Source organism: Phaethon aethereus, assembly GCF_964289735.1.
Source record: "Phaethon aethereus genome assembly, chromosome: 7".
Lineage (NCBI taxonomy): Eukaryota > Metazoa > Chordata > Aves > Phaethontiformes > Phaethontidae > Phaethon > Phaethon aethereus.
In genome coordinates, this window is record NC_138583.1 from 18741063 (window position 1) to 18766395 (window position 25333).

At 39.7% G+C, this 25333-nt stretch overlaps 1 protein-coding gene across 3 annotated transcripts in view; it reads left to right on the forward strand.

Annotated features, from left to right (window-relative positions):
• Positions 1 to 5848: 5848 nt before the first annotated feature.
• Positions 5849 to 25333, forward strand: part of PPP3CB (protein phosphatase 3 catalytic subunit beta) — a gene marked incomplete at both ends in the record, with an annotated part of 42810 nt that continues 23325 nt past the window's right edge. For 2 of the 3 annotated variants that reach the window (XM_082001914.1, XM_082001915.1), the window contains 4 exons: positions 5849 to 5918; positions 18101 to 18301; positions 20452 to 20576; positions 24926 to 25037. In XM_082001914.1, the coding sequence (XP_081858040.1) occupies positions 5849 to 5918; positions 18101 to 18301; positions 20452 to 20576; positions 24926 to 25037 (508 nt within the window). Of the gene's footprint in view, positions 5985 to 18100; positions 18302 to 20451; positions 20577 to 24925; positions 25038 to 25333 lie in introns of all 3 variants that reach the window. The other variant, XM_082001913.1, reaches the window with a different exon arrangement.

Here is a 25333-nt window from a genome sequence, read left to right on the forward strand (position 1 = left end):
ATATAGCAGATACAACAGTCAGGTGTTATGACACCTTACTCATCTGAAGAGGGAGAGGAAGGTATGTGTGCGGGATTCTCAACTGATTTTTCACAACAAACTACTGCTTTGAACACAAGGATGTAATTCATATGAAGAGCTGAGATGGTACAGACTAGAAAAAACAAATTTATAACATCTTCTCGTAGTTCATGGCGGGGGGGGGGGCAAGCCTACATCTCTCCAGTGGTTTTATAATTTTCTAGTTGCATATATAGTTACTGGGACACAATACATAGTAGAAAAGCTTTTAGATCCTTATGTGGGTTTATTTTGGGATATCCTTTTCTGCATGAATTAACCTATTAGTCATGACCTCAGGTTTGCCCAGTTATGAGGGTTGTTTTTTGTTCAACCCTTTCTTAAGCTATCCTGTCCCAATGGAACAGTTAATTCTTATTAAATAAAAAAATACTTGATGGTGTTTGGTCTCAGTAACTTGATAAAAGGATGCAGAGAGGTAGGTTGAAGGTGTAGTTGTACTTTTGCCATGCGGTAACAATGGCCGGATGGGTCTGTGAGAAGAAAGTGCATGTACTCTTCAGCAACTGAGTTGTCAGGTCTCTGCCTTTTGTGGGTTTGTTCCCCCCCCAGTTTCCTTTAAAATTGCTTAATGGGATTTGTCTGATCTGTAGGACATCATGGTCATGAATCAACAAAGTTTAAAAAAAAAATTACAGTTTTGCATCATCGTTCCTGTTATAGAGCAACAAGATTGCTGTTTTTTAATAAGGTCCTGTATGTAGACCTGCTTACCTTGAATACTTTGTCAGTTAAGTCTCCTGCTTGTGGAGGCTCTGAGAAAACTAGAGAGAACACAAAGGAGGGCAGCAAAAAGCAGAGTGAACTCAATTTTTAGAGTGAGTAGAGGTGACTGGATCATAGTCTATTAATATCATCAAGACAGATAAATGAAGAGAGGGAATTGCTTGGTCTCAGATGGTAGGAGAAAGAGCAATCGCTTAAGGCTAAGGAAGGAGAAGTTTGAACTAGATAATAAGAGCGGGGGAAGGAATGCTTTAAGCAGAGCAAGTGAGCAATGTTTTGAGGAACCTAAGGAAGAGTTTGAGGTACCATCACTCCAGAGGTGTGAGATTTAAATAAGAGATGTGGCCAAAAATCTTCTAAAATTCTAGAGGCTGGCTAAGTGGCACAGGCTGGTTTGCCTTAGCCTATTTTTTTTTTTTACAGTTGTGATATGATGCAAGGAATGACTGCGGCCTTGACTAGCTTTTTTTATATGTAGTCTGTACTTCCACAGGCTGTTCATAGAGGTGATCGGGGAATGAAGGAAATGTGTGCAGGAAGGGAGTTTAACAGCACAGAACTGTAATAGTCAAGTAGCTTGTAATTAATACCAGCAACTATGTGATAATTTGGTGGTGGGTTTTTTTTTTCTTTTTAAGTCAGTGCAGCTCCTCAGTACTGGATGACATGGGCAACTAAAGTATTGCAATGATAATAATTTTGTGATGCTGGAGAAAATGGCTTAAGACTATGCTTTCAAGCTTTCGGAAAGATGCCCTCGTGTTACGGATAATAAGGTTTGCCATAAAAAACTGGCTGGGGACAGCAGGGAAATCTTTTGTCCTCTTAAAAGAAAGCTTTCAAATATGTATATTGAAACTCAGTACAGCAATATGTAAAAATGTACTTAAATGAATGTGGCTTGTTCTGAGGCAGTCTCACAGTTTATACTAACTGCAATACCATTTCTGGCAATTCAGAAAGGACAATTTCAAGCAGTCACTAGTGAGAGTCAATGAAATGGAATAACCTCTTAAAAGTTTTGTCTTCCTCATCTTATTCTCCTGCTTACAGCACATCTTCCCCTCTCAGACCTGGTTTATCTCTGCACGATTTGCTCTATGCATCTTTCTCTTGGGATCTGGAATATATCTCTCTCTCCTGTGATTCAATTTTCTTCTTAGAGTTTTCAAAAAGTCCTTGTTGGGTAATTAGATGATTCTGGGACATTGCATTGTGCCAGTTTTAAAGATACGTCGCTGTTAGAGTCAGAAGGGACTGTTCTGATCATCTGACCTCCTGCATGAAATGGTTACGGAATTTCACATAGTTGTTTTTATATCTAACTTCTGTCCAGACTTCAATAAACAACACTTGTTGTCTGAGGCGACGATTTACTAAAATACTGTACCTTGCAGTACTCGGTCAGGGGAGGTGTCAGAAAAGTCTAGGTTTCAATGTGTTTAAACACCTTTTGTGTGCAGCTTCAGTGTGTACTGCTTTGAGATGGAGCTGGAGGAAGACAGGGATCATCTGCATCCCAAAAGGTTCCATTCCCCATGATACAGAATAAGGCGGATTGGCTTGGTTATTCCATGTGCTTCTCTTGCTGAATTGTTTCTCTGTTATGCAAGCAGTTGTTCAGAAAGCAGTCCAGTGCTAGCTAATGGTTTGGAATATCCAGTCAGAATAGGAATAAGGCTGCTTTTTTTCTTTTTAATTGGGTATTAAAAATGTGTGGAATGGAATGGCCACTTGGTGGCAAAGCTGAACAGGAAGTAAAATGTGACTCTGCTTTTCAGAAAAAACTTTCCATTTATCTGGCGTTTGTGGGAAATTATCAGGATTATAAAGGCACACTGGCTTCTACCTGCAAGGCCATGTTTCTGTCTGTAATTGTGTTCTAAAGTTCCTACAATAACGCTAGTTTTGGTGTTAGTAGAAACTGTTTTATTCCTTGAATACAAGATGTACTGAATCAATCAGCTTTGCTTTCACCATGAAGTGAGTTGGGGCAATGTGAATGCCCCTTCCAGAGTCTCTAGCAGATTGAGAGACAATACTGCGTGAAAAAGCTTCAATGAAAAGCTGAAGGGCTTAGGTAGAGTTCTGTAATTCTCTCTCTCTCCCTAATGTACGTTTTGGTATGGTCCTAATGACAAAGGTACATGCTTTGTATTTTAATGAGGCAAGATGGAACATGTTAGAAAAATGACAGCAATAAAACCCCAAGGTAACTGTGCTAGCAACTTCTCTTTCTAGCTGTTGTTGTCCAAAAAATGGTCATTCAAATTATTATTTGTAGTGTTTTAAGGAGGTGTGTGGTTTGTAAGGAGACATAACACCATTTATCACATCAACCTAAAGTATTGGGGGGTGGGGGGGAAGAACCCAGCAGGATTTCGTCTGTATGAGCCTTTTCTTTAAGTGATGCCTGGGTATGGCTGGAAGTGTCTCAGCATGCAGGGCACTAGGTATGCTTCTATGCCTAGAAGCTGGTAATGTCTCCTTCTGGCACAGCATTGTAACAAAATAAAATTATGCTATGCTTTTTCCTCAGCCAGAGTTCTGTCTGCGTCAGCCCTTCTTACTTCATACCCCAGGAGACAAGACGTGTGTCAGCTGTGGGCTCGTGAGAGAACTGAGCAACTGAAAGAAGAAAGAGGCATCTCTCTTGCAACTGCACTTCAGGTGAGGTGAAGAGGTGATTCCTGACAACAGGAAGGTCTGACATGCAGCAAGGTCTCGGGTTCCCTGTGTGTTTGGGAACATATGGACAAATTAATTTCTTTACAATATGAGAACCTCTCTGCTGCTTCACACTGTCAAACCTTCAAACTGCTTTTATTACCAAGCTTCTCTTTAATCTAAATAAGAGATTGAATTTATTCCCCCCTGCTCCTTTTTCCAGCAGTTCTACTTGAAGCTAATGCTAAGTCAATAGGAGCAACAGTTACTTGCTGCCCTTCCTATCCCATGCTCTCACTGCATATTCTGACATGTGCATGCTATTGAAGCAATGTTCCAGTTAAAAAATAGGCCCTTTAAATTGGTTGTACAATGACAGACATTTGCAGGACATGCGGTATAAAGTAGTAATTCCTGCTACTGGAAAGCTTAGCAATAAATCCAACATAGTCATCCAGGATTTCTTCCATGATACTCTAATGTATCCCAGCTCTCATTTTGTGTGTGCACATGGAATTAATAGAATTCTGTTTTTCCAAAACTTTGGAATATTATAGGTGTCATTAATAGGTAACCCAAGGGTTTATAATTCTGATTGCTTTAAAATTTTCAGTTGCTTCCTTGAATGTCTTCACAGTGATGTTTCATTCAAAGTTTCTTGCTTGGACTGTCTTGGCCATGTGATAAAAAAGCAAGGTCAAACCAAGCTCTTGTGTAACCCGTCAATCTTAATGTTTTTTTTAAGGCGTAAGAGCTGTATTATTAGCTGAGATGCAAAGCAGCAGCTCTTTAGATAAACTGCATTTGATTAAATGTGGTTATATACTTAGATGTTTGCTAGATCTGACTGGGTTTGTTGGCAGATACTTAAGCAATGCCAAATTCAGATTTTTGGCTTGGTGGTTTTTGTTAAGGTTTGTTTTTTTAAACCCAGCTAATTTCTGTCATCTCAACTACAGTGCAGTCCTACTAGCTAACCTGCACTCATACAACTGAGGGTACGCTAAATAGGAGGAAAGAAGATAAAATTTACAGCTGGAGAGCAGGAACTACTTAGGAAAAAAAAATCTAAAGTTAATGTAATACGGAACGGTCATAAAGAATGACCAGACTAGCTTTGATTTAGTACAGTTGCACTTAACCTTTTTGCCAAGGCAAAGCCCTGTCTTATGCCCTGCATATAGTTGGACCTATTGCTCCACACAAAATTTGCGTTGTTTGTATGTAATGGCAGGGCCGGGGCCTGCTGCATTTGCAAAGATGAGGCCAGTGGTGCAGGGCAGGTACCTCCCCATGCAGCTTTGAGGGGTGTTGGGGACTGGGAGGGGGCAGATAGTGCTGTGGTACCCAGGGCTGTCGCTGGTTCTGGCTGCCTCCTTTCTCCACTGTTGTTTAGCTCCAAGGGTGGAGCAGAGAAGCTTGGCTGAATTATCTGGTGCTGGGAGCTTGCAGCAAGCCGTGCCTAGGTTTTTCCTTGGGGGAAACTGCTTTTTCCTCCTTCTCCATCTCCTGTCCTAGGCTGGCCCTGCACCTAAGGCCTCACCCGAGAGCTGAGGCTGCGAGCCCTCTTCCAAAGGTTTTGTAGGCGAGAGGCACCCCGGTGAGGGAACAGAACCATGGCCCTGCGGTGGTGCCGGGGGAGGACTGAGGCCCCCGTTCAGCCCGGCCGGGGAAACTAGCTCCTCGGCCGCCGTCAGGCTTTGCCGCCTGACAAAATGGCTCCCCCAGCCGCGCTGCCGCCGCCGGGGCCCCGCCCTGCCCCGGCCCGAGGAGCGGCGGGCGGCCAGGGCTGCCCCCGCGGAGCTCTCCATGGTGGCCCCGGCCCGGGGCCGCTGGGGGCCGGGCCGCCCGCCGCGCCGCCCCTCTTCCCTTTCCCTCCCCCCCTGCCGCCTCGGCCTGACGGCCACCCGTCCCGCGGGCGCGCCGCGGTGGGGCGCTCCCGGCTCCTCGCCCGCCTACCCCGACCCGGGGGGTAGAGCCTGGAGGCCCCGGGCCGCAGCCTCCGCCCCTCCCCGCGCCCCGCGGCGGAGGCGCCGCCCTGGGGAGAGCGGAGTTTCGCCACGCTCCCTAACGGCCGCGCTGGCGGCGCGGCGGAGCCAGGAGTTTCGCCACGCTCCCGTAGTCCCCTCGTGGGGTGGTGGCGCGGTGCATGCCGGGCCCGAGGCGGACTGTCCCTTCGCTGCGCGAGGAGCTGGGAGCCGTGCCTGCCGCCATGTTCCGCTGGGCCGTCGCCGCCCGGGGCCTCTAGCCGCCCCCGCCCCGCCTCGCCGCCGGCCGCCGCGCGCCCCTCTCCCCGCCAGCCCGCCGGCGGAGGAGGCGGACGAAGGCGCCGCCGCGCCCAGCAGCCGCCGCCGGACCCCGGCAGCGCCCAGCGATGTCCGCCAAGGAGGGGAGCAAGGTGCTGCTGCTGCCGCCCCACGCCACCAGCGAGCGCGCCGTCAAGGGTGAGCGGTCCCTCTGACCCGCGGCCTGGCGCCGCCCGGGTGTGAAGAACATGGCTGCCCGGCGCGGCGGGGGGCGGCGGCCGCCCGAGTGTCCGGGGCGCCCGGCCTCGGAGGCAGCCGGCCCGCGCGTGGGGAGAGGTGCCCTCGCGTGTGCTGACCCATGCTGGGCTGCCCACAGACGGGGACGGGAGCGGCGTGTCCGCGGGAGGGCTGCCCGGCTCCGTGCGGAGGCGTGGTGTGCCCGCACGGGCGTGGAAGTACCGGGGCCGGCTCGGTTTGCGGGCGGGGAGGCCAAGCCGGGCGCTGCTCGGGAAGGCAGTGGGACTAGCCCTGCGTGCAGTGAGCCCCGGGGCAGGCCGTCGCGTGGAGCTGCCCGTGGGGCTGGGGGTCTCCGTGCCACGGGTGGAAGCATTGCCCGAGGCCTGCGGCCCTGGCGCATCCCCCCCAGATGTGCTGCTCGGGCGTTGTTGGCATGAGTGTGCGTGTGCTCTGCTGGCCGGGGGCCACCGGCTTCCCCGCCTGGGGTCTGGCCCCCTCGTGCCTCGTTCTCTGCGGGGGCTTCCCTCTGCCTGCGCGGAGGAGATCCCTGTAGTTGCAGAAGCTGGCCGCGCTGAGGAAGAGGGGGTGGGAAGAGATTGCCGCCCTTTCGATTGGCTGCTGGTCTCAGGTTCCCAGTTCTGATGGAAAAAAAAATCACCTTGATCCATTTCTTCGTGGCCTTTCTTGGTAGCACAGTCTCATGGGGAGCCTTTAAAAGTCGAACGTTGTGCTTCTCAGAAGAAAACGTAAAACGTTTTAAAGTAGGTAGAGTATGATAGTAGATACAGTAAGATAGTCTAGCAACTAAAATGCTGTAAAATATCAAGATCCTTGCTCCAGAGCATATCGAGTGTGTCATTTTAGCATTTGTGGGGAGAATAATCCTTCACAATTAAAGTATCCTAAAATATATTCATTAGATCTAAACTGTCAATGAAGAGGGTAGCATAGGTAACACTTCAAAGAATTTCTCAGTTTTGTTTACTCAAATTACAGCTAATTTTATTTATTTTTTGACTTATATAATAGCTGGTTTTGAGAAATGAAAAGGATGTCTTTGTCTTCAGGAGGTCTTAGTTAAAGCCTTGGAATCCCATAGTATGTTTTGGAAATTGGCATGTTTTCCAGTAAACTGGAAAGCTTTGCTCACAGTAAGTTGTTACTCATTGTGGGTCGCTTAACCTGTTGATTTGTTTGAACAAATTGCAAGAGTAGAAGTAGAAAATGTAAACTAGTCTATTAGAAACTTGTACTCGTTAGTGCTACTTCAACGTATGGTGTTTAGACTTGCTGAATTTTTGTACCTTACAGCAATTTATTGTAACAAATCAAGTTTTTCAAACAATGCAAGAGGACTAGTGGTAAGTGATTAGATACTTTAGTGCTGGAGAAACTGCTGATTTCCAGTCACTTAATAATTCAGCTTGTTAAATGTGACCTATGCATCCGGTTGTTTAAAATAATAGTTAAGACGTGCTTCATTCTAATAGGATTACAGCCTGGGGTTACAGTATTTCTTTGAACCTGGGTGTGTAGGATACAGAACTGTAAAGGTAATCAGGCTGTGATAGCTTCATCTGACATAATTACAACCAGTTAAATGTTCATATAGCAGAATTTTTCTGTTTCTTCTGTTGACCCATCCTGTCCGTACCTATCATGCTGAATCACTGGCTTCTGGAGAAAGCCTGGGCAGCTGTGCCAAGCTGTCTGTGTTCTCGATATGAAGGACAGGGTGGGTTGGTTCCCCCCTCCCCCATTAGGTGCAGTGCAGTTGGAAGTATTTTTTTTAGACAGTGACCCCAGAGGTGCAAGATTGCAGGTTATGTCAGTGATCCGTGGGAGTATCTACACAACACAAATACATTTGTTGAAACCATGTTAAAACGTGACAGCTATGTCACATCCCTGTTCACAAACAGATGTGCTGCTTCTCGCGTACCATGAAATGTTCATCATACTCTTACCTGTTGTACGAGGAATAGATTACAGATATGGCGATAGTCTCTTAAGGTGGGCCCTCTGCTTTTGTCAAGACAAGACTGCATAGCAGGGGACGCAAAAGTGTTAACTTCTTATATTGGAAATGTGTGGACCAGGTGTGCTGGTGAAAACTGTTAAAACAACATTTCAAATGGTTGCATAATGTCTTATACTTTGAACTTCTGTAATGCTTGTGAGTCACTGTAGAAATTGCTTCTTTTTTCATAAGTATCCACTTATTGATAATTATTAGTGAATTTTTTTACTGAAATAAGGTTTGGGGATTCTTTTTAAGGCAATATTTTTGCAAGTTTATCTTGTTCAATGTGATCCACTATAGGAGAAAAAAAAGTGGGGAAGTGTTCTGGAAATGTTACTTTTTTGTGTACCAGCTCTGTTCCCAAGAAAAAACATCCTTGGGACACACAGGCTTTCTGTCTGTCCTTGCTGAGATATTTCATTTATAATGTCTTGGGTCCTTGGGAACAGTCACGAGAAAAAAGTAGTAATATTGTCTGGTGTATCTGTGTATTGGTCCATATTTCAGCTTTCATGATCTCCATATACTAGGTCTTTGTGAATTCAGGACTTAATGCTTGCTGGTATTTGCATTGTTTAATCTCTTGCTTTTATTTTATCTTTATTTTCTTCCTCTATTACTGGAAGAGGGGCAAAAATAACAGAAACCATGAAGTTTCAGAAGCCATGAGAAATTAAATCCTCTATCACTAATAATATATGTTGGCAGAAATGCGCGAGAGATCACGCAATAAAAATTGGTTAAATTATTGCATCATCAGTAACTAATCTTTTCTAATAAAGTAGGATAATAATTAGGATGTGTCCCCCTTTATATTTTGACCTGTATATTTAGCAATTAGTGGGAAGTGCTTATATCTAGAAGGTTATCAGGTGTAATGTCCATATTAAACATATTTATAATAAGCATAATAATGGCTTTAAATATGGAATCTATGCAGTCTAGCTGTGTTGGTCTGGCATACCTTCTGAAGTATGAATTGTATCATCAAAGATCACTGGTTGCTTTTGAAGTGAGTAAAAATCTCAAATTTTCTCTTTCAATGGCTTAGTTAAATTGTCTAAGTAATTTGTATTTACAGAGTTTCCTATAAATTAATGGTTAGCTATGGAATTGACATGTCTAAAGTCAATTTTTGGCATTTGGTTCCCAAAAGGTGTCTTGGGGTGAGGCTTTTGTTACTGCTTTTTGTAAGAGATGAGAAAATGTACCTGTCATCTTGATTCACTGTTTAAGGCACCCTCTTTATCTTTGAATGATGATACTTAGCGTTCTGCTGTCTCGTGGAAGATAGCATTTTTCCTCTATTATGTTCTGTCAGAATCATAGGGGGGGAAAAGAAAAATAATTTTTTTCTTTAAACTGTTGTTGATACTTAGGTGCTGTATCTGGCTCTTAGGTTTGGGTTTGCCTTTCTTTTTGGATGATAATTGACTGACTTCAGTCAGTGCACTGGACTTCTCAGTGCATGTGGCTTTCATGCTTTCAATTTGTCAATGTATTTTATCTTTACTACTGAAACAACTGTTTTACTACCTTGTAATAAAGTGTTTTTCACTGATAGGGAGGAAGGAGTAGTTGTAAGTTCAGACAGTTTGATAGAGTGGTCCTGGGCATGGCAGGGATGAGTCTTCATTGGCTTTCCTTCGAGGGCAAAGCACCAGGGCTGCTTGACCCATCTGTGAGTAGCTATACTGCAAAGTTGTACTTGGAAGTACTCTATCCACCCTGGCATTGCTCTTTGCCCACTACAGGTGTTATTAGGCAATCCACAGGACCTTGTCGTGCTGAGCTAATGGATATTTTTTGATGATGTCTGTTCTTCTGGAAATGGGAGGCTTCAGTATTCCTTTATTTTGGATAAAAGGCATGATACAGCCTGATAGGCAAACAGTCATTTTGGCTGTTAAATGGTAGCTCATTGAAACAATTCTTCAGAGAATCCCAAAGAGAAGTAACTCATAGCCTTGAGCGACATCCTAAATTAAGACACTAATAGCTACTTTTTAACAGTGGTTTTCACGTAGGAGAAAAAGAAATTATTGCAGTATTTAACTTCGAAATTCTGAGTCTGGTTAAAAAAAAAAATAAAAACAAGTAAAAGGATAAATGCTTACAGGCAGCATGGAGGCTGTTTTAAAAATACTGTAAGGTACTTAGAATGCCTTTATGCTGCTGGTCAGAAATGATTCTAAAATGATCCAGAAAAGCAGCAAAGAGACTATTAAAAGGTCATACTTTTAAAAATAAAAATTTTTAAAAATCACAATTCAGAGTTTTGTTTTGGGAGAGACAATGGAGTGGAACTGAATTCTGACAAGTTAGTGTTTGACTGGCTTTTGTTTTTTTGAGAGGATGGTTAGAGTGAGTGAGTCTTAAAATAACAACAACAAAATCCCAAAACCCCACCCAAAAATGGAAGCTTGCTTTAATTTCAGTAGGGCCAACTGGCAGTTGAGGCTTGGGAAGGTAAGGCCAGAGCAGAAGAATCTGGCAACTACTTAGATGCATGTTTATTGCATGAGGAACTAAGGACTCTTCCACACATGAGTCAATTCTATTGCTGAATTGGAGCAAAGAATTGTTTTGTTGAAATATAAGTGGTTTCAGAACATACCAACAAAACAAATGTTAAAAAAAAAAATCCTAGGACAAGATGATACTTGTCTAGTGGCTCTAAAGGAATTTTTTGGGTGCAAAATTGTGGACTTATTTTCCATAGCTTGTGGCATAACTTGTTTTCCGAGTCTCAGAAATGGAGCACAGCAGCATTATTTCAAAAACTTTAGATTGAACTGGTAAGCTGTAGATCACTAAGTTTAATGTAACCAGACTCATAGCACTGGTAAGAAAGAGTGGACTAATTATGTACCTGGGGAAATACAGTGTTAAAGAGGAGTCGGTATAGTTTTCACAGATGGAAATCAAGAGAAGTTGTGAGAATATTTTGGAGGAGCCAGTGAGCTGGTTGATCCAGGCAAAACTATTCATCATATTCCTTCATTGGAGCCTTTAAAGTAAGCAGAACAGGAAATATCCTCTTTTGGATCAAAATTACTTAGGAAAGAAAGGATGCTAATAGGTAATAAATTTACATGGTTGAGGGAGGTTAACATCTGTTATCTGTGTGCTTTAAATGTATTGATAAGTTATTTAGAAAGCAGAGTGAGTGGCAAATAACAACACTTATTCAGGATAGTAAACTTCCAGAGATGTCTCAGAAAGCTTGTTAAACCGAGTACCTGGGCAAAGAAGTTGCAGGAGATTCTGTTCTGGTAAAGGCAGAGTAGTCTCTACAAGGGAAAGAACAATTCTTGCTTAAATGTAGAGGGCAGTGAACTCAGGAAAGAAACATTAGGGTCTATATGGATAATATCCTGAAAATGTTAGTGCAGCGGTGGTCAAACAGTCTGATAGGAATTTAGGGATTATTAGAAGATCAGTTTAGCAAAAAGAGAATGCACCATCATGCTATTATATGCATCTTGTGTTTTATGTATATCTTGAACAGCAGCATGTAATTTTGGTTCCCCTTCCTGATTTTCGTCTTTATCTAAAGATATGTTCAGAGCCCTGGAGTGACTTTCGTGCAAGGTAGAGCAACAAAGATGAGAAAACTGTGACTTGGAAAAGGGGTACATGAGTAGGGGATAGACTTAGATTCTGCTTGGTATTTAATGGAATGGTGAATGGTATTTAATGGAAAAGTTGAATAGGAAAGACCTGTAATTCTTGTCTCCCTGTGAAAAGGAGAAATGCAGTACTAAACAAAATTTTCCAGAAATTAATATAAAGGAAAGGTGAAATACTTTTTCATATAATGTGTAGTTAAAACTGTGGAATTCATATCAATAAGGTGTAGTGGAGGAAAAAATTGTAAAAGCGTCTATTTGGGATCTGGACAAAATAGTGAAAAACAGTTCTATCAGTGATCGTAAACATGATGGTGTGGATGAAAATCTAGAGAAAATCCTTCAACTACCCTGTTTGGAAAACTGAGAGTATGGGGAGGGAAAGACCTATGAATTCATCAATGCCAGAAGCATACTTAAGCACTAAATAATCTTTTGGCGTAACAGGCTATGGCCTTTTTAAGAGGAGGAGCATCTTTAAATACTTTTTAAACAAATAATTATATTTTTCCTGAGAGAAACTTCTAAAAGCATCACCCAAGTTAATTGAAAAATTACATGGATAGTATAAAAGATGAATGTGCCATGGCATACTAGGTATATCAATAGTTTCATGTGAGATTTAAAATTCTATGAAGGTTTTAAGACTGCAAGTACATGGTAAGTAAGGATAAAATAAATAGTGCCTGCAGTGCTTTTGTAGGGTATCGAGGTTTATGGGTCATTTTCCTTGCTTCTAGAATGCTTGTGAATATAGCAGGTGGCATGTGTTCAAAGAAACTTGAGTAAAGGGATGTTTTTTGGCATTTAGGAAAAATACCATAATTCACAAGAAACTGACTTTGCTGAGTCTGTGCGTTCTTGTTTGGGATGAATAGGGTAACTTGTATCTTTTGACAACTTGATTCTAGCTTTCTCATTCAAGTAGACACTGCTGTGTATTTCTGCTTAACTAATATTTTCAAGGTTGCTGGTCTGTAGACCATCTGTGATGTCTTTATGCTATTTCTTTTCAAATCTGTTCTGCTAAATGCAGAAGGATCATTGGATATATTCTGTCCTCATAGTGGTCATGGGTGCTACATCTTCTGTATAGATGTTGGCAGAGGTGTGAAAACTCCAGGGGCAGACTGAAAGATGTGTGAGGTGTTCAGCTTTGTGTTCTTCTCAGTGACAATACATAGAGAGCAATGCATTTATAAAACAAAAGCCCACAAAACCTGACCAAATGACAGAAAAACTGCAGACAACCATGCTATCGTGGTAATAAACCAGCTGACAAAATGAAGGGTACGGGCCTGTCCTTTCACAGTACACCATGGTTGTATTGACATACGATATCACTTAGTGGAGACAAACATTATACGCTGTTTCATGTATACCTACTACCAAAGCGACAAATTCTTTATAAACACAATGTCTGTGTTTAGTAATCTTAGTAATGTGAGCTGAGACCTTATCTGTGAAATCAAAAACACTCTTAAAACAGAAAATGAAATCTGGGTTGTTGAGCATGCTTTTACAAGTCAAAGCTGAGTCCATGGAACATGTCATGGGCTCCTGATTATAGAGGAAAAATGGCTAATTTTCTTTCACTGTCAGAGAAAAAAGAATTTTCTAAGTTTTAAAGTCTTAAAAGCAGAAAATAGTTTGCTTGTGGAAGTACAGTAGCTTGTATGGTTGATCCCTGATACTTTTTCCTACCACTAGTCTAGAGGCTTTGATATAATCTTGTTTCACGAGCCTGTTCCAACAGGGTACCTCTGATACAAGCCAGATTTAACCAAGGTTATTAAAATGGGCATATATATCAGTGTGGTTTAAATTAACAGTATCTACATGTGAGATTGTACTAGCAGTTACTGTTGTACTCAGTTACTAGGCAATGTGAGATCTGCTTTGGGTCTAGAAGTAGAGTGTTTGTATTACTTGCCATACTGCACCTCTCAGCAGGGATTATTATATTGGGTAAAGTGCTATGCTAATATAGTTTTTCTGCTTTTGAACCTCTTTACAATGTACTGTGTCCATTCAGACTGGTGCAAACTTCTGGATCTCTATAGCAGGCTTTATTGTAAGGTATAAATGTACCCAGAGCCTTGCAGAAAGTCAGTGTAGAACTAGGTTTAGAGGTTTTGCTGTTGATATCTCAGTTTTAAGTAGTACTGCAGTATAAAAGAAAGGTGACTTTTTTTCCTCTTCGTAAATGCATATTTAACCTTTTTGTTAACAAATCCCAAAAGCTGCTCACTCTTGTTTTTCCCACCATTACTGTTTAAAATTTTGATTCAGTATAGTTAAAATTATATCATCTACATATTTTGAAAGTGAAATTGATTACTTTTGACTAGTAAGCCACAGTTCATTTTAGAAAATCTCATATGTTGTTGTAAATCATGATGTGTTATCTTTGTTACGAAGATCTAGACTTTTACTAATAGGATGTAGTCTGTTCTTTTGTACTGCAGTGTGTGTTGCTTTAGAGATTAATCTCTAAATGGTTTTCTATTGCTTAGCTTTGCTGGGAGTGGAAGAAGGGAATCCTTTAATGACCAACACCATGTTATTTCCTTAGGGTAATTCCTCTTAATTACCATTCCGTTACAGTCCCAAGAGCACAGGTTATGCACAAAGACTTTGAAACATGGATTATATTTCTGTCTTGGAACAATCATGCTGCAATTCTTTTTCCTTAGGCTATAACATTCTATTACTACTTCATCAAAGGTTTAATTAAACCCATTAGTTTGCAGAAATTGTCTACATGCTTCAAAAATTATCATCCTTAACCTATTAAAAGATGTTATTTGTAATATTTTTCAAAGGTATGAGCTCTAATATAATTAACTATTGTTGAGACAAAAATTAAAGTATAAAATGGAAAGAAACAACTTTTATAGTGTTACTGTTTTATTCAGCTGGGTGATGCAGATAAAATCTTTAGCCATGTTTTATTCTGCCTTCTCTGAAGATTATTCTAAAAAAAAGAATCCTTCTTGAGCAACAGGAAAATACATGTATTGTGTGAAAAGAATTTTGTTAAAATCTGAGGAACTAGTTTTAAGACTTCATTTTTTTCATGAGGCAAATATAACTACAGATGCTTAACTACTTCTGATACTAACACTCATGATTTTGGACATTATGGATAACACCGGGATATACAGTTTTTAATTTGAAACTTCGTAAGTATATTAATTCAAATAATTTGAGACAGTTCTTTCCAGGCACTGGACAGAAACATCTGTTTTTATAGCCTCCCAGAAAATGTAACTTACTAGACAAACTCAAAGCTGTTTGTTTTATAATAGACAGAATTAATTTTTGTACATATCTGATCTGAAATATATTACGTGGACAGAGGTTTATTAAGAGAAGAAAATTTCATCTGCCATGTGCTTAGAACCCCTGAAATATTTCTGAACTGTCATAAGGAAGAGGTCAACACCATCTTTCTGAATTCTGCAGCCATTGGTAATCGTAAGAAGTCAGTAATGATTTGCACATAAGAGGATGAAAAACAGCTGATCACCTCAACAGACCGTTCTCTACCACACCTTGCATCTACCCAAAAAAACTCCAAAAAGAAGAAAGAGTCATCTTTCACTTAAGTAGATCGTTATCTAGGAGTGATACTAGAACTTAATGAAGCATAATTCCTACAAGACTATGTCTTGGAGGTGATTGACTTTGATTCTGAGAAGGTATGCTCTCTAATGCTTTTGCAACAATTAAAGCAGAAGAAATCTACTTTGTGAATTGTCTGGTGTCCTAAAAGGATGAGCTCAACTTTGCATTGCTGAAGGCAGTTGTGCGCCCATAAATAATGTGTTGAAAAAAGTGAGGGAAGAAATGACCTAAAACTAGTTTATGTGCAGCTTAATATAAACTTCCAAATAATGCAAAAGTAACATTAAGAGAATATGAAGGTTGGAAAGTTAAGTTCAAAAAAACCCAGTGAATGCTAGAATTGATGCTTGCATGGTCATAATTAAGTGCTTCTAAAAATTAGTTAAATTTATCTTGTTAGAACAATGGATTTCTCTTTTCAGAGACAAATTTATGGTTTTAAACAATAGTTGTGCATGAAACAGAAGTGGTTGTCTTTTGATTTCTTAAATACATTAAGTTTATTAACATTTGAACTACATGGAATTTTAACACTTCCAAATGAAACTTGAATCATTACTAGAGAAGACTGGAAGGAAAGGCATGCCATTTCTTTTCTGTTAATAAAATACTTTATGTCCAAAAATAAAATGCCAAATTTGTTCTACACTGTGTAATGTCAGGGCACATTTTTCAGTTTCTTCCTACTTAAAAACTTTTATAAAAGGAATAACAGACAATTCTCCAGTTTATTTTCTAGTATAATTTAATTTTAGTGAATATATGTATGTGATTTATGCATCAGTTGTTTCATTGATAGATTTTGTTATTGCATGAAATGGAAGGGTAGCAATATGTTTATAATCTAGAAGTCAATTTAAATTAAGTCAGTGAACGTTTTAGTATTTAAGCATTGATTTTTGGAATGTAAAGTTTAACTTGGGAGAGTAAGAAAATTAAAGTATGAATCATCTATCTACAGGCATCTTCATACTATTAGTTGTTCTCATCTTTGAATAGGTGTGTTTTTCCAATTTTTCTTTTTAAACATATTTGAAATAATATTTAAATAGAGAGAAATTAAATGGTTTTGCTGCTTTTCCCTTTTATTTCATTCTTTCGGTAGTGGTATGTTTTGTGGGTTTTTTTCCTTGTTAGCTTTATTTCCTGTAATCCTGTGTGATTGCGATGATCCTCTGATGCACTGCTTAGTGGCAAATTTGATAGATCCTCTTCTCCCATGTCCCACATCCCTATTTCATTTCTGCAGTAACTGAACTGCCATTGTTCAAATTCATGCAAACTGCTGGCCATCAAATGTGCTGTCTGGGCAGTTGCTGAGCCTGGTTTTGCCCCCAGCCTCAGGCCTCTCATCTGCTCCACTTCTTTAAGGTATGGATCACATATGGCGCTTTTGACTAGCCAGCCAGGATCCAAGGACTTCTGATACTTCCAGTAAATTCTAAAGTTGTTTCTGGTATATGAACAGCCTCTACTCTTAGTTTAATCTTTTTAGAGATAGCACAACAGGAAAATAAGGAAAACAAGCTCAAAGAAGAAATTTCAACCCACAATGGCAATGTTGTATGCTCCCAATATTACTTTTTTTTTTTTCTTGGTAGTATGAACTTGTTCTGCTGCTTAGTCAGTAGTTTGACAGAACTTCAAACTGGCAGAGGCCATCCTGCTCCTTTCTGCCATTCGGGGGCCAAGAGCAAGCGAGTGCTGCTCTCTTTTCACCTTCTCCATTAATGCAGTCATAGACATCTGTTAGACCCCCTTAGTTTTCATGGTTTTAGGCTGAAGAGTCCTAGTCTACTTAGCTCTTCCTGTAGCAGAAGTCATTCTAACTTACTGATTTCCATTATTGTTCCTTGAATCCTTTTTTGAGTTATTCTTTCTCCTTTATAAGGTGGGCAAACCAGAGTTGCATACTAGATTTATCAGTGGCATAATTGCATCTTCTTTTGTTTTCTATGCCTTTGCTAATAATTCTTAATGTTCCGTTTTCTGGGTTTCTTTGACTTGTCAGTGTCGATACTTTCCTAGAACTATAGGAGAGACCTTGCTTCTGAATAGTGAGAGTAATTTTATAATCTGTGATTTTTAAATGTAAAGTTAGGATTTACTTCATTAATTTGCCTTTATTAATATTTAATGCACCATATTTTGCTGAGTCACTCGGTAGCATGAATGACTTCTGTAGTTCTTAGCCTGCCCTATTCTTCATCATCCAGAATACTTACTGTCAGCTGAAGGCTGCATCACTCCATGAGTTACCTTCTTTTCAGTAACTTATGAATTTGTTCAATAGCACAGATTCTAATGGGGCTTCTCCTGTGATCACCTTCCTTTCCAGGTGCTGGCTATTACCTCCTTCTATTTTTAGTCCTTTAAACAGTATATTATCCTTTTCTTGCTGCCTTTGGGTTGGTTTGGTTTTTTTCTGTTTGATTGGGGGATTTTTTGACACTTCGATGATGGGCTTGTTTTAAAATGCCTTTTGCAAGTCTGAGTGGATATTAAATGGACCTCCTGCGTCCCCAATAGTTGAGTCCTTCAGAGAATGCCAGTATATATGAGAGAGATTATGTCCCTTTGCAAAGGCTGTTCTGACTCTTCCAAATGTTGTACATATTATTGTGCTTTCTAACTCTGTTTTGTACTTTCTACAAACTTGCACATTATAGATGTTAATTTTTTTGATACCTACAGAGGTAGCACTATTCCATCCAGCTTTTAATGATGTCATCAAGTTGGTTGGTTGAAAGACAGATTTGCTACTTGGGGTAGCAGCTACTCCATGATAGATTCAGTCCTAGATGGAGTATATTTTTTAAATAGCATTGTTGTGACTACTGTTTCTTTTTAAACTTTAGCTGTACCTTTTCCACCAACGCATCGCTTGACATCTGAAGAAGTGTTTGACACAGATGGAAGACCAAGGGTTGACATTTTGAAGAACCACTTGATAAAAGAAGGTCGAGTAGATGAAGAAATTGCACTTAGAATCATCAATGAGGGTGCTGCAATATTACGAAGGGAAAAAACTATGATAGAAGTTGAAGCTCCAATTACAGGTAATATTTCTAGATAATTTCACTCATAATCAAATTTGAAAAAACCCAGATTTTTTCAGTAGTAGAGTTTGTCTTAAAAATTGCTAAAATAAAATTTCTGTATAATCTTACTGAATTATCCCTCACAACTGCTTTTGCTTAATAGTATTCAAATGGTCTGAAAAAATATGCTGCACATTATTTTTCAAAATGAAGACATGAAACCTGTTGGAAAAAAATAGTGTGATTGGTATTAAAATTACAGAATATAAGGTAGTTAAATGCTGATAAATTCTAGATTTCTAATTCCTGCAATGTTGTAAGTGGGAATAAAGACATCTCCCTGGAATAGAAAAATGACCTCAGAATTATCCTGAAATCTAAATTTGTGAAGAGAACCTAAATGCTGTCGTTTGAAGCAAATACTGTGAACTGGAATTCTGAGGGGAAAAATACACATTTATAGTTCCTCTGTAGGTGAGACTGACAGTTGCATGTCAACACTGCACGTGTTCTTTTGAGAATAGTAGTACTGGAAAGTGTTACAAGATTGTTACAGCATCTTTAACACACTGGGACCAGATCCACTGTAATATAAAACTGACACTTAGGGGGTTTTGGAATATTTTCATGGTTTGATTAGTTCTGTTTCTCTTTGACCTGAAGAAAGGTGGAATTGGTGTCTATTAGTAGTTTTTTTATAAACAATCCAGACTCATAGAAAATCATTTATGTTGCTTATCTGTTACTTACAATAATGAAAGTAGATTTGATTTTTGTGTTCAAATCAGATTTTCTTTCATTTGTACATGTTTTCTTCTAAGTGGACCTACATGAAATCAGTGTCTGAAAAGCTTCTTTTAGGGCATTAGCTTGCTTTAATTTGTTTGTATCAGGTAAATCAAAACACTTAAACAGTATATCATTATTACTGACTTGTTTTTTTTTAAATGAATGATTGAAATTGTGGGAAGCACTGAATGACTGTCTGAACTCAGTCTTTTGGCGCTCCAGATAAAGCTCAAAACTACAGTGTTGTCTATATGTTTAGAATTTTTATATTTCTGTTTATTCAGGTAGTTACCAAGAGCTATTGGTATATTGGCAGCTGAAAAAGAAGGAAAGTTTCTTGCAGTGTTTTGAGTAGAAAAGTGACATAAAAGAGGACATATTCTATTTAGTCTAATATTTTGTAGGTCATGATGACAAATGGTCTGCTCCAAGGGAATAACAACCCTTAAAAGTGCTGTGTGCCATATCCAGTATTTCTTTCCAAAATTAGAACAACTTTTTTGCCCCCTCAAAATTACTGATAAACTCTGAGATGTTGGAAGATGCTGTTTGTCAGTTGGTCAGTGAAATTTTGCATCAGTGGAAGGCATAGTGATAACAGCAATACCTCATGCAGAAGCAAGAAGGCAGCCCCTGACTTCCCTTGAGCTGGGAACTTCTGTGGGAATGAGGAATTAGGAGCCGTTGTCTCTTGCATACATTTTCAAAATTATTATTTTTTTTAAATTTTGACGTGACCTGGCTTTGCTGTATGCTCTTCAAAGTCTTCCCATCTGCTGTATTTGGCACTTCTGCCTTAGGCTGGTGACCACTGGTCTTGTTCTGTCTCATATTCTAAAAACACAAGAAAAATCCATTGCTGAAATAGTGAACATGGTTGTTTGAAAGAGAAAAGTAACTGAGCAAAAAGAAGATGTGATGATGCTAAAAGGTACGTCAGTCTGCCTCTGCCACAGAAGCATAGTCCCTGCATTTTTTAATCCCACATGGACACAGCAAATTGTTGTGAAGCAGCAGGCATTTTCAAATATGCATACCAAGGAGAATTTGCAAATGTACCTAAGGGGTTGGGGAGGACAGTAGAGAGCTTGCTGACAGCTTTCAAGACCTCAATGCTTGGTGCATTAACTGTGTTTTGAAAAGTATTCCCCAATCCGCTAGACTCAAGTAGGGCTATAATCAGTATTGTCGCAGGTAGTGAGGACAGCATCTTAATGAAAAACAAAGGGGGAAGCTTCAGAAATTTCTCTTATTCCTGCTTTACACCTGCCTTTCCTCTCAATTAGAAGTACTTTGTGGCTGTTTACTTAAGCATAACTAAGTAACTTTCCTGTTAGAATTTTTTTTTTAATTAATTTGAACAAAATTTTTGCTTGCAGTGTGTGGTGATATTCATGGCCAGTTCTTTGATCTAATGAAGCTGTTTGAAGTGGGAGGATCACCTGCTAACACAAGATACCTCTTCCTCGGTGACTATGTAGACAGAGGTTATTTTAGTATAGAGGTAACTGAATATATTAATCTGTTTTGTCCTAAATTTTTCTATAAGCACACTTTCATGGCAGTTTTCGAATGAAATTTTAGGTCTGCTTTAACATGCATGTTCTTCCTTGCTGTGCTTTCTCCTATGACAAAGACCTGTTTGCAGGAGGATATTGACCATCCGTTTGGACTGTCCTGTTGAAATCACCAGACTTACTCATTTTTCCTCCTCTTTAGTTAGTTAGTTTTTAAAAAGTTGAATTCTACAGCATCATTATGTATAATCCTGCTTCTCTGGTAATATGCAGGAAGGTGTGTTTGTATGTTTTTGGAGAACAGGTGAGTCATGACTGAAAGATCTTTTACTTTATTATAGCTGTTTATCTGTATAAAGTAGATTCAATTTACTCATGTAATCACGTATTTTTTAATAATTATTAATATTTTTCTTTACTAAAATTCTGAGGGTGATTACAGATATTCCCTAAGGATGACCTGTGTTTCTGCCATTAACTTTTCAGGTATTTTGAATTAAAATAATGTTTTAATTTTCAGCATGTTTATTAAGTATGCTGCATTCCAGGAATACTCACTTATTCTTATCAGTTAGTTTCAGAGCTATGATTTTTAAGTTAACTATTCTTCTGGAGCCAGCTTTGGAAGTGCCTCAGCTTGGGATCTCTTCGTAGATACCAAATCTAATAGTAGCATACCATTTGAAATAGTATTTTGCAAGTCATGGTGTATGATATTTCATTTCTGTTTTAAAATTGTGATGTTCTAATAACATGTGTGGGTACATACTGTGAAGGGCATGCACAATGCCTCTTGGGGTTGTTAGGGATGGTAGACAAACAGGAGATGCAGCAAGAGTGACTGCCTCAAAGTCATTTATAAGGAAAAATTTCAACAGACATTCCCTATTTATTAATTCAATGTTCTTGGCCTGTTCTTGATGATAACAAATAATGTAGTTGTCCTTTCTCTTCTGGAGAAACTGGCGGCTTGTGGCTTAGACAGGGGCACTCTTCTCTGGGTGAGGAACTGGCTGGATGGCCGAGCCCAGAGAGTTGTAGTGAACGGTGTTAAATCCGGCTGGCGGCCAGTCACAAGCGGTGTTCCCCAGGGCTCGGTTCTGGGGCCGGTCTTATTCAATATCTTTATTGATGATCTGGATGAGGTGATCGAGTGCTCCCTCAGTAGGTTTGCAGATGACACCAAGTTGGGTGGGAGTGTTGATCTGCTGGAGGGCAGGAGGGCTCTGCAGAGGGATCTGGACAGGGTGGATCAATGGGCAGAGGTCAACTGTATGAGCTTTAATAAGGCCAAGTGCAGGGTCCTGCACCTGGGTCACAACAACCCCATGCAACGCTACAGGCTTGGGGAGGAGTGGCTGGAGAGCTGCCCGGCAGAAAAGGACCTGGGGGTGCTGGTTGACAGCCGGCTGAATATGAGCCGGCAGTGTGCCCAGGTGGCCAAGAAGGCCAACAGCATCCTGGCCTGTACCAGCAACAGTGTGGCCGGCAGGAGTAGGGAAGTGGTCGTGCCCCTATACTCGGCACTGGTGAGGCCGCACCTTGAATCCTGTGTTCAGTTTTGGGCCCCTCACTACAAGAAGGATGCTGAGGTGCTGGAGTGTGTCCAGAGAAGGGCAACGAAGCTGGTGAGGGGTCTGGAGCACAAGTCTTATGAGGAGCGGCTGAGGGAACTGGGGTTGTTCAGTCTGGAGAAGAGGAGGCTGAGGGGAGACCTTATCGCTCTCTACAACTACCTGAAAGGAGGTTGTAGCGAGGTGGGTGTTGGTCTCTTCTCCCAACTAACTAGTGATGGGACGAGAGGAAATGGCCTCAAGTTGCGCCAGGGGAGGTTTAGATTGGATATTAGGAAAAATTTCTTCACTGAGAGAGTGGTCAGGCATTGGAACAGGCTGCCCAGGGAGGTGGTGGAGTCGCCATCTCTGGAAGTGTTCAAAAAACATGTGGATGTGGCGCTTCAGGACATGGTTTAGGGGACATGGTGGCGCTGGATTAATGGTTGGACTTGATGATCTTGAAGGTCCTTTCCAACCTTAGTGGTTCTGTGATTTACATAGCAACAATGTATGTTAATATATCAAAACATGGTATGAAAGCTTCTCAACCATTACCCTTATAAAAATCTTTTGAACATTGGCTGTTCTTGAATATATTAATAAAAACAGGCTAATTTTTTCCTCACATGATTTAAATTTAATTTTTAATATAATATTTGGCATGCTAAATATACTTGTGGAGTATGTAAAGATATGCTAAATATACTCTTGAAGACCACTTCAGGCGTTCTTAAAATGCTTGTCTGTCTTCGTTGAGATAATCTGCTCTCTTCTGCTCTAAGAGGCTGTTGGAACATCAGTGAAGTACGTGACAGATTATCTGAATGAAGTCTTATTGCTGCAAGTGCATGAAGGTGGGGCTATGCTTTGTGGTCCTGTTGGGAAAGAAGAAAGTTTTACATGAAAATCAGCCATTTGTTCTCCACTTTAACCTTAGAAAAATTTTTCCTACTTAAGCTTTTGCCTTAACATTTAGGAAGTTTAAGTTGACCTCCAGGAATTTTCATATATGGTTACTTTAAAATCTTTCTTAGTGATTAGAAATGTGATGTAATTTTGGTAAAATATTTGACTTTATGCAGAAAAGTGAAGGTGAAATTTTCAAAAAATATATGAGCAGTGAAATTTGACTTTTCACTAGTAAATTCTTAATCAGTCTGTCCTGAAACATTTTTAATTGTGTTGATATTTTAGTAGTAACCCGTTTCCAATTAAAACATGTCATCTTTGCTAATAGGAAAGGTAATTACATGCTACTATGATTGTATATAACAAACTGCTGTGATCAAGATGGGGTCCTTCACATAAGTGTGTGCAAATTCTTCTTTCCTGTACTGGAAATAACAGGACATAGAGAACTCTGACGTTAGTCTGTCTAATAATAAAAAATAAATACGCCAGTAGAGGAAAGGTTAAAAAAAATATATTTTTTTTTACTTAATAGGTAACATGGTTGAGAACATGTAAATCTCAACAATTTAATCAAATGTAGTATCCATTCAGTGAAAGGAAGGCACTATTTTGCCACTTTTCTATTAAATGTTTTCAAGGTTGCCAGCTTTTATAAATTTTTCATACAAACTGACTTAACTGAAACAGTTCACAGTTGTAGAATTTGCCAAATTAATTAATGTATGCATTTGATGATAAGCAGTTGTTTTGTAAGAAACTAATAATGCTCTCTGCTGGGAAACAGTTTTAAGGAGTCTGGGAACTTTGCAATATATCAGGATATTTTAGAGTTATAGAAACATTGGAGAGCAAGTGGTATCATTAGAAAAATTACTATTTTGCCTATTTTAACTAAGAAAATAAGAAAAATTCAGTAATTAGTTTAGCTAAACTTCACAATAAAAGTCTGATGTATTTCTCCATGTTTGCTGTATTTTCTAAAGTGTTCCTTTTTGTTTTCTTTCTTTCTTCATGTACTTAACTATTCTCTGCAAAATAACTTTGAAGAACGATAGGTTCAGGGTACTTTTATTGATTAAGAACAATAATAATAACGACTTGCAGGTGACTTCAGTGTAGTCCAAAACTTCTAGGGTTTTGAGATTTCTGTGCTCAGTTAAAAACATAAGAAAGAGATTTGAAATTTAAGTAGTACATTCTGGGCATTCAAGACTGCTGGGTAGTAACAGACTCTAAACTGAAAAAAAGTGCATGTTCTGTAGCTCTGTCCTCAACTCTGCTGCTGATGTTGCAATAATGATATATGGAAATGTGCTATGATTCTTTGAATTTGCTGCTTGAACACTGAATAAACAACTAGCTTTCCCAGTTTTGGGGGAAAAAGGTTTACTCTGTCCATTCTTAGTTTAAAAAACAGTCTCCGAATGATATAGCTGACTTTAATGTAAATAGTTTTGTGGGGTTTTGTTCTTCAATCTGTATTAATAAATGTCTGCTTTCCTTCTTATGCTGGTGTATAGAATCATATTATAATACCAGATTTTAGGCACACATGTTATTTGTCTAGATGAAAGTGTTCTGCGGTATAATTCTGCTGAGTTTAGTTTATTATTGAGTGTCTAGTAAATATTAATATTTTTCCAGCATTGTGTGTGGCTGTTCTTAAGAAAAGTAATAAGCAATTTCCATAACTCGCAATTTCCATAACTCGTTTCCAGAACTGGACTTAGGGAAGTAGTGCTGTATTTTAAAATGGCACATTAGGCTGTACTTGCTTTTGAAGCTGTTAACATTCTTAATCAATGTTTCTCAGTAATAAGAACTTTATAAACTAGTGTATTTTACTGGATATCTTTGTTTTTCAACAGTGTGTGCTGTACCTATGGGTCCTGAAAATTCTCTACCCAAGCACGTTATTTCTTTTGAGAGGCAACCATGAATGCAGACACCTAACAGAGTATTTTACCTTTAAGCAAGAATGTAAGTACTGTCTAAGAATGTAAAATTAGCTTACTTCCAACTTGCTGATCTACAGTCTGTCATTTTGCTTGAGAGATGTTTGTCTGTTAGTTTAATTAAGGTCTTGCAAACATTTGGAGACCCACTTTACTTCTGTAGAATTGCTTGCAGTTAAGTGTGGTGTTGGAATGCAAGTTATGTAGAAGATGGCTGTCTGTAAAGATACATTATGGAGTAAATTTTGATTTATCAATCCTGATTTTAAAATTCTGGAGAGAAGAAGGTTATTTTGCTGTCTTGGCTATAACTGGGAGTGC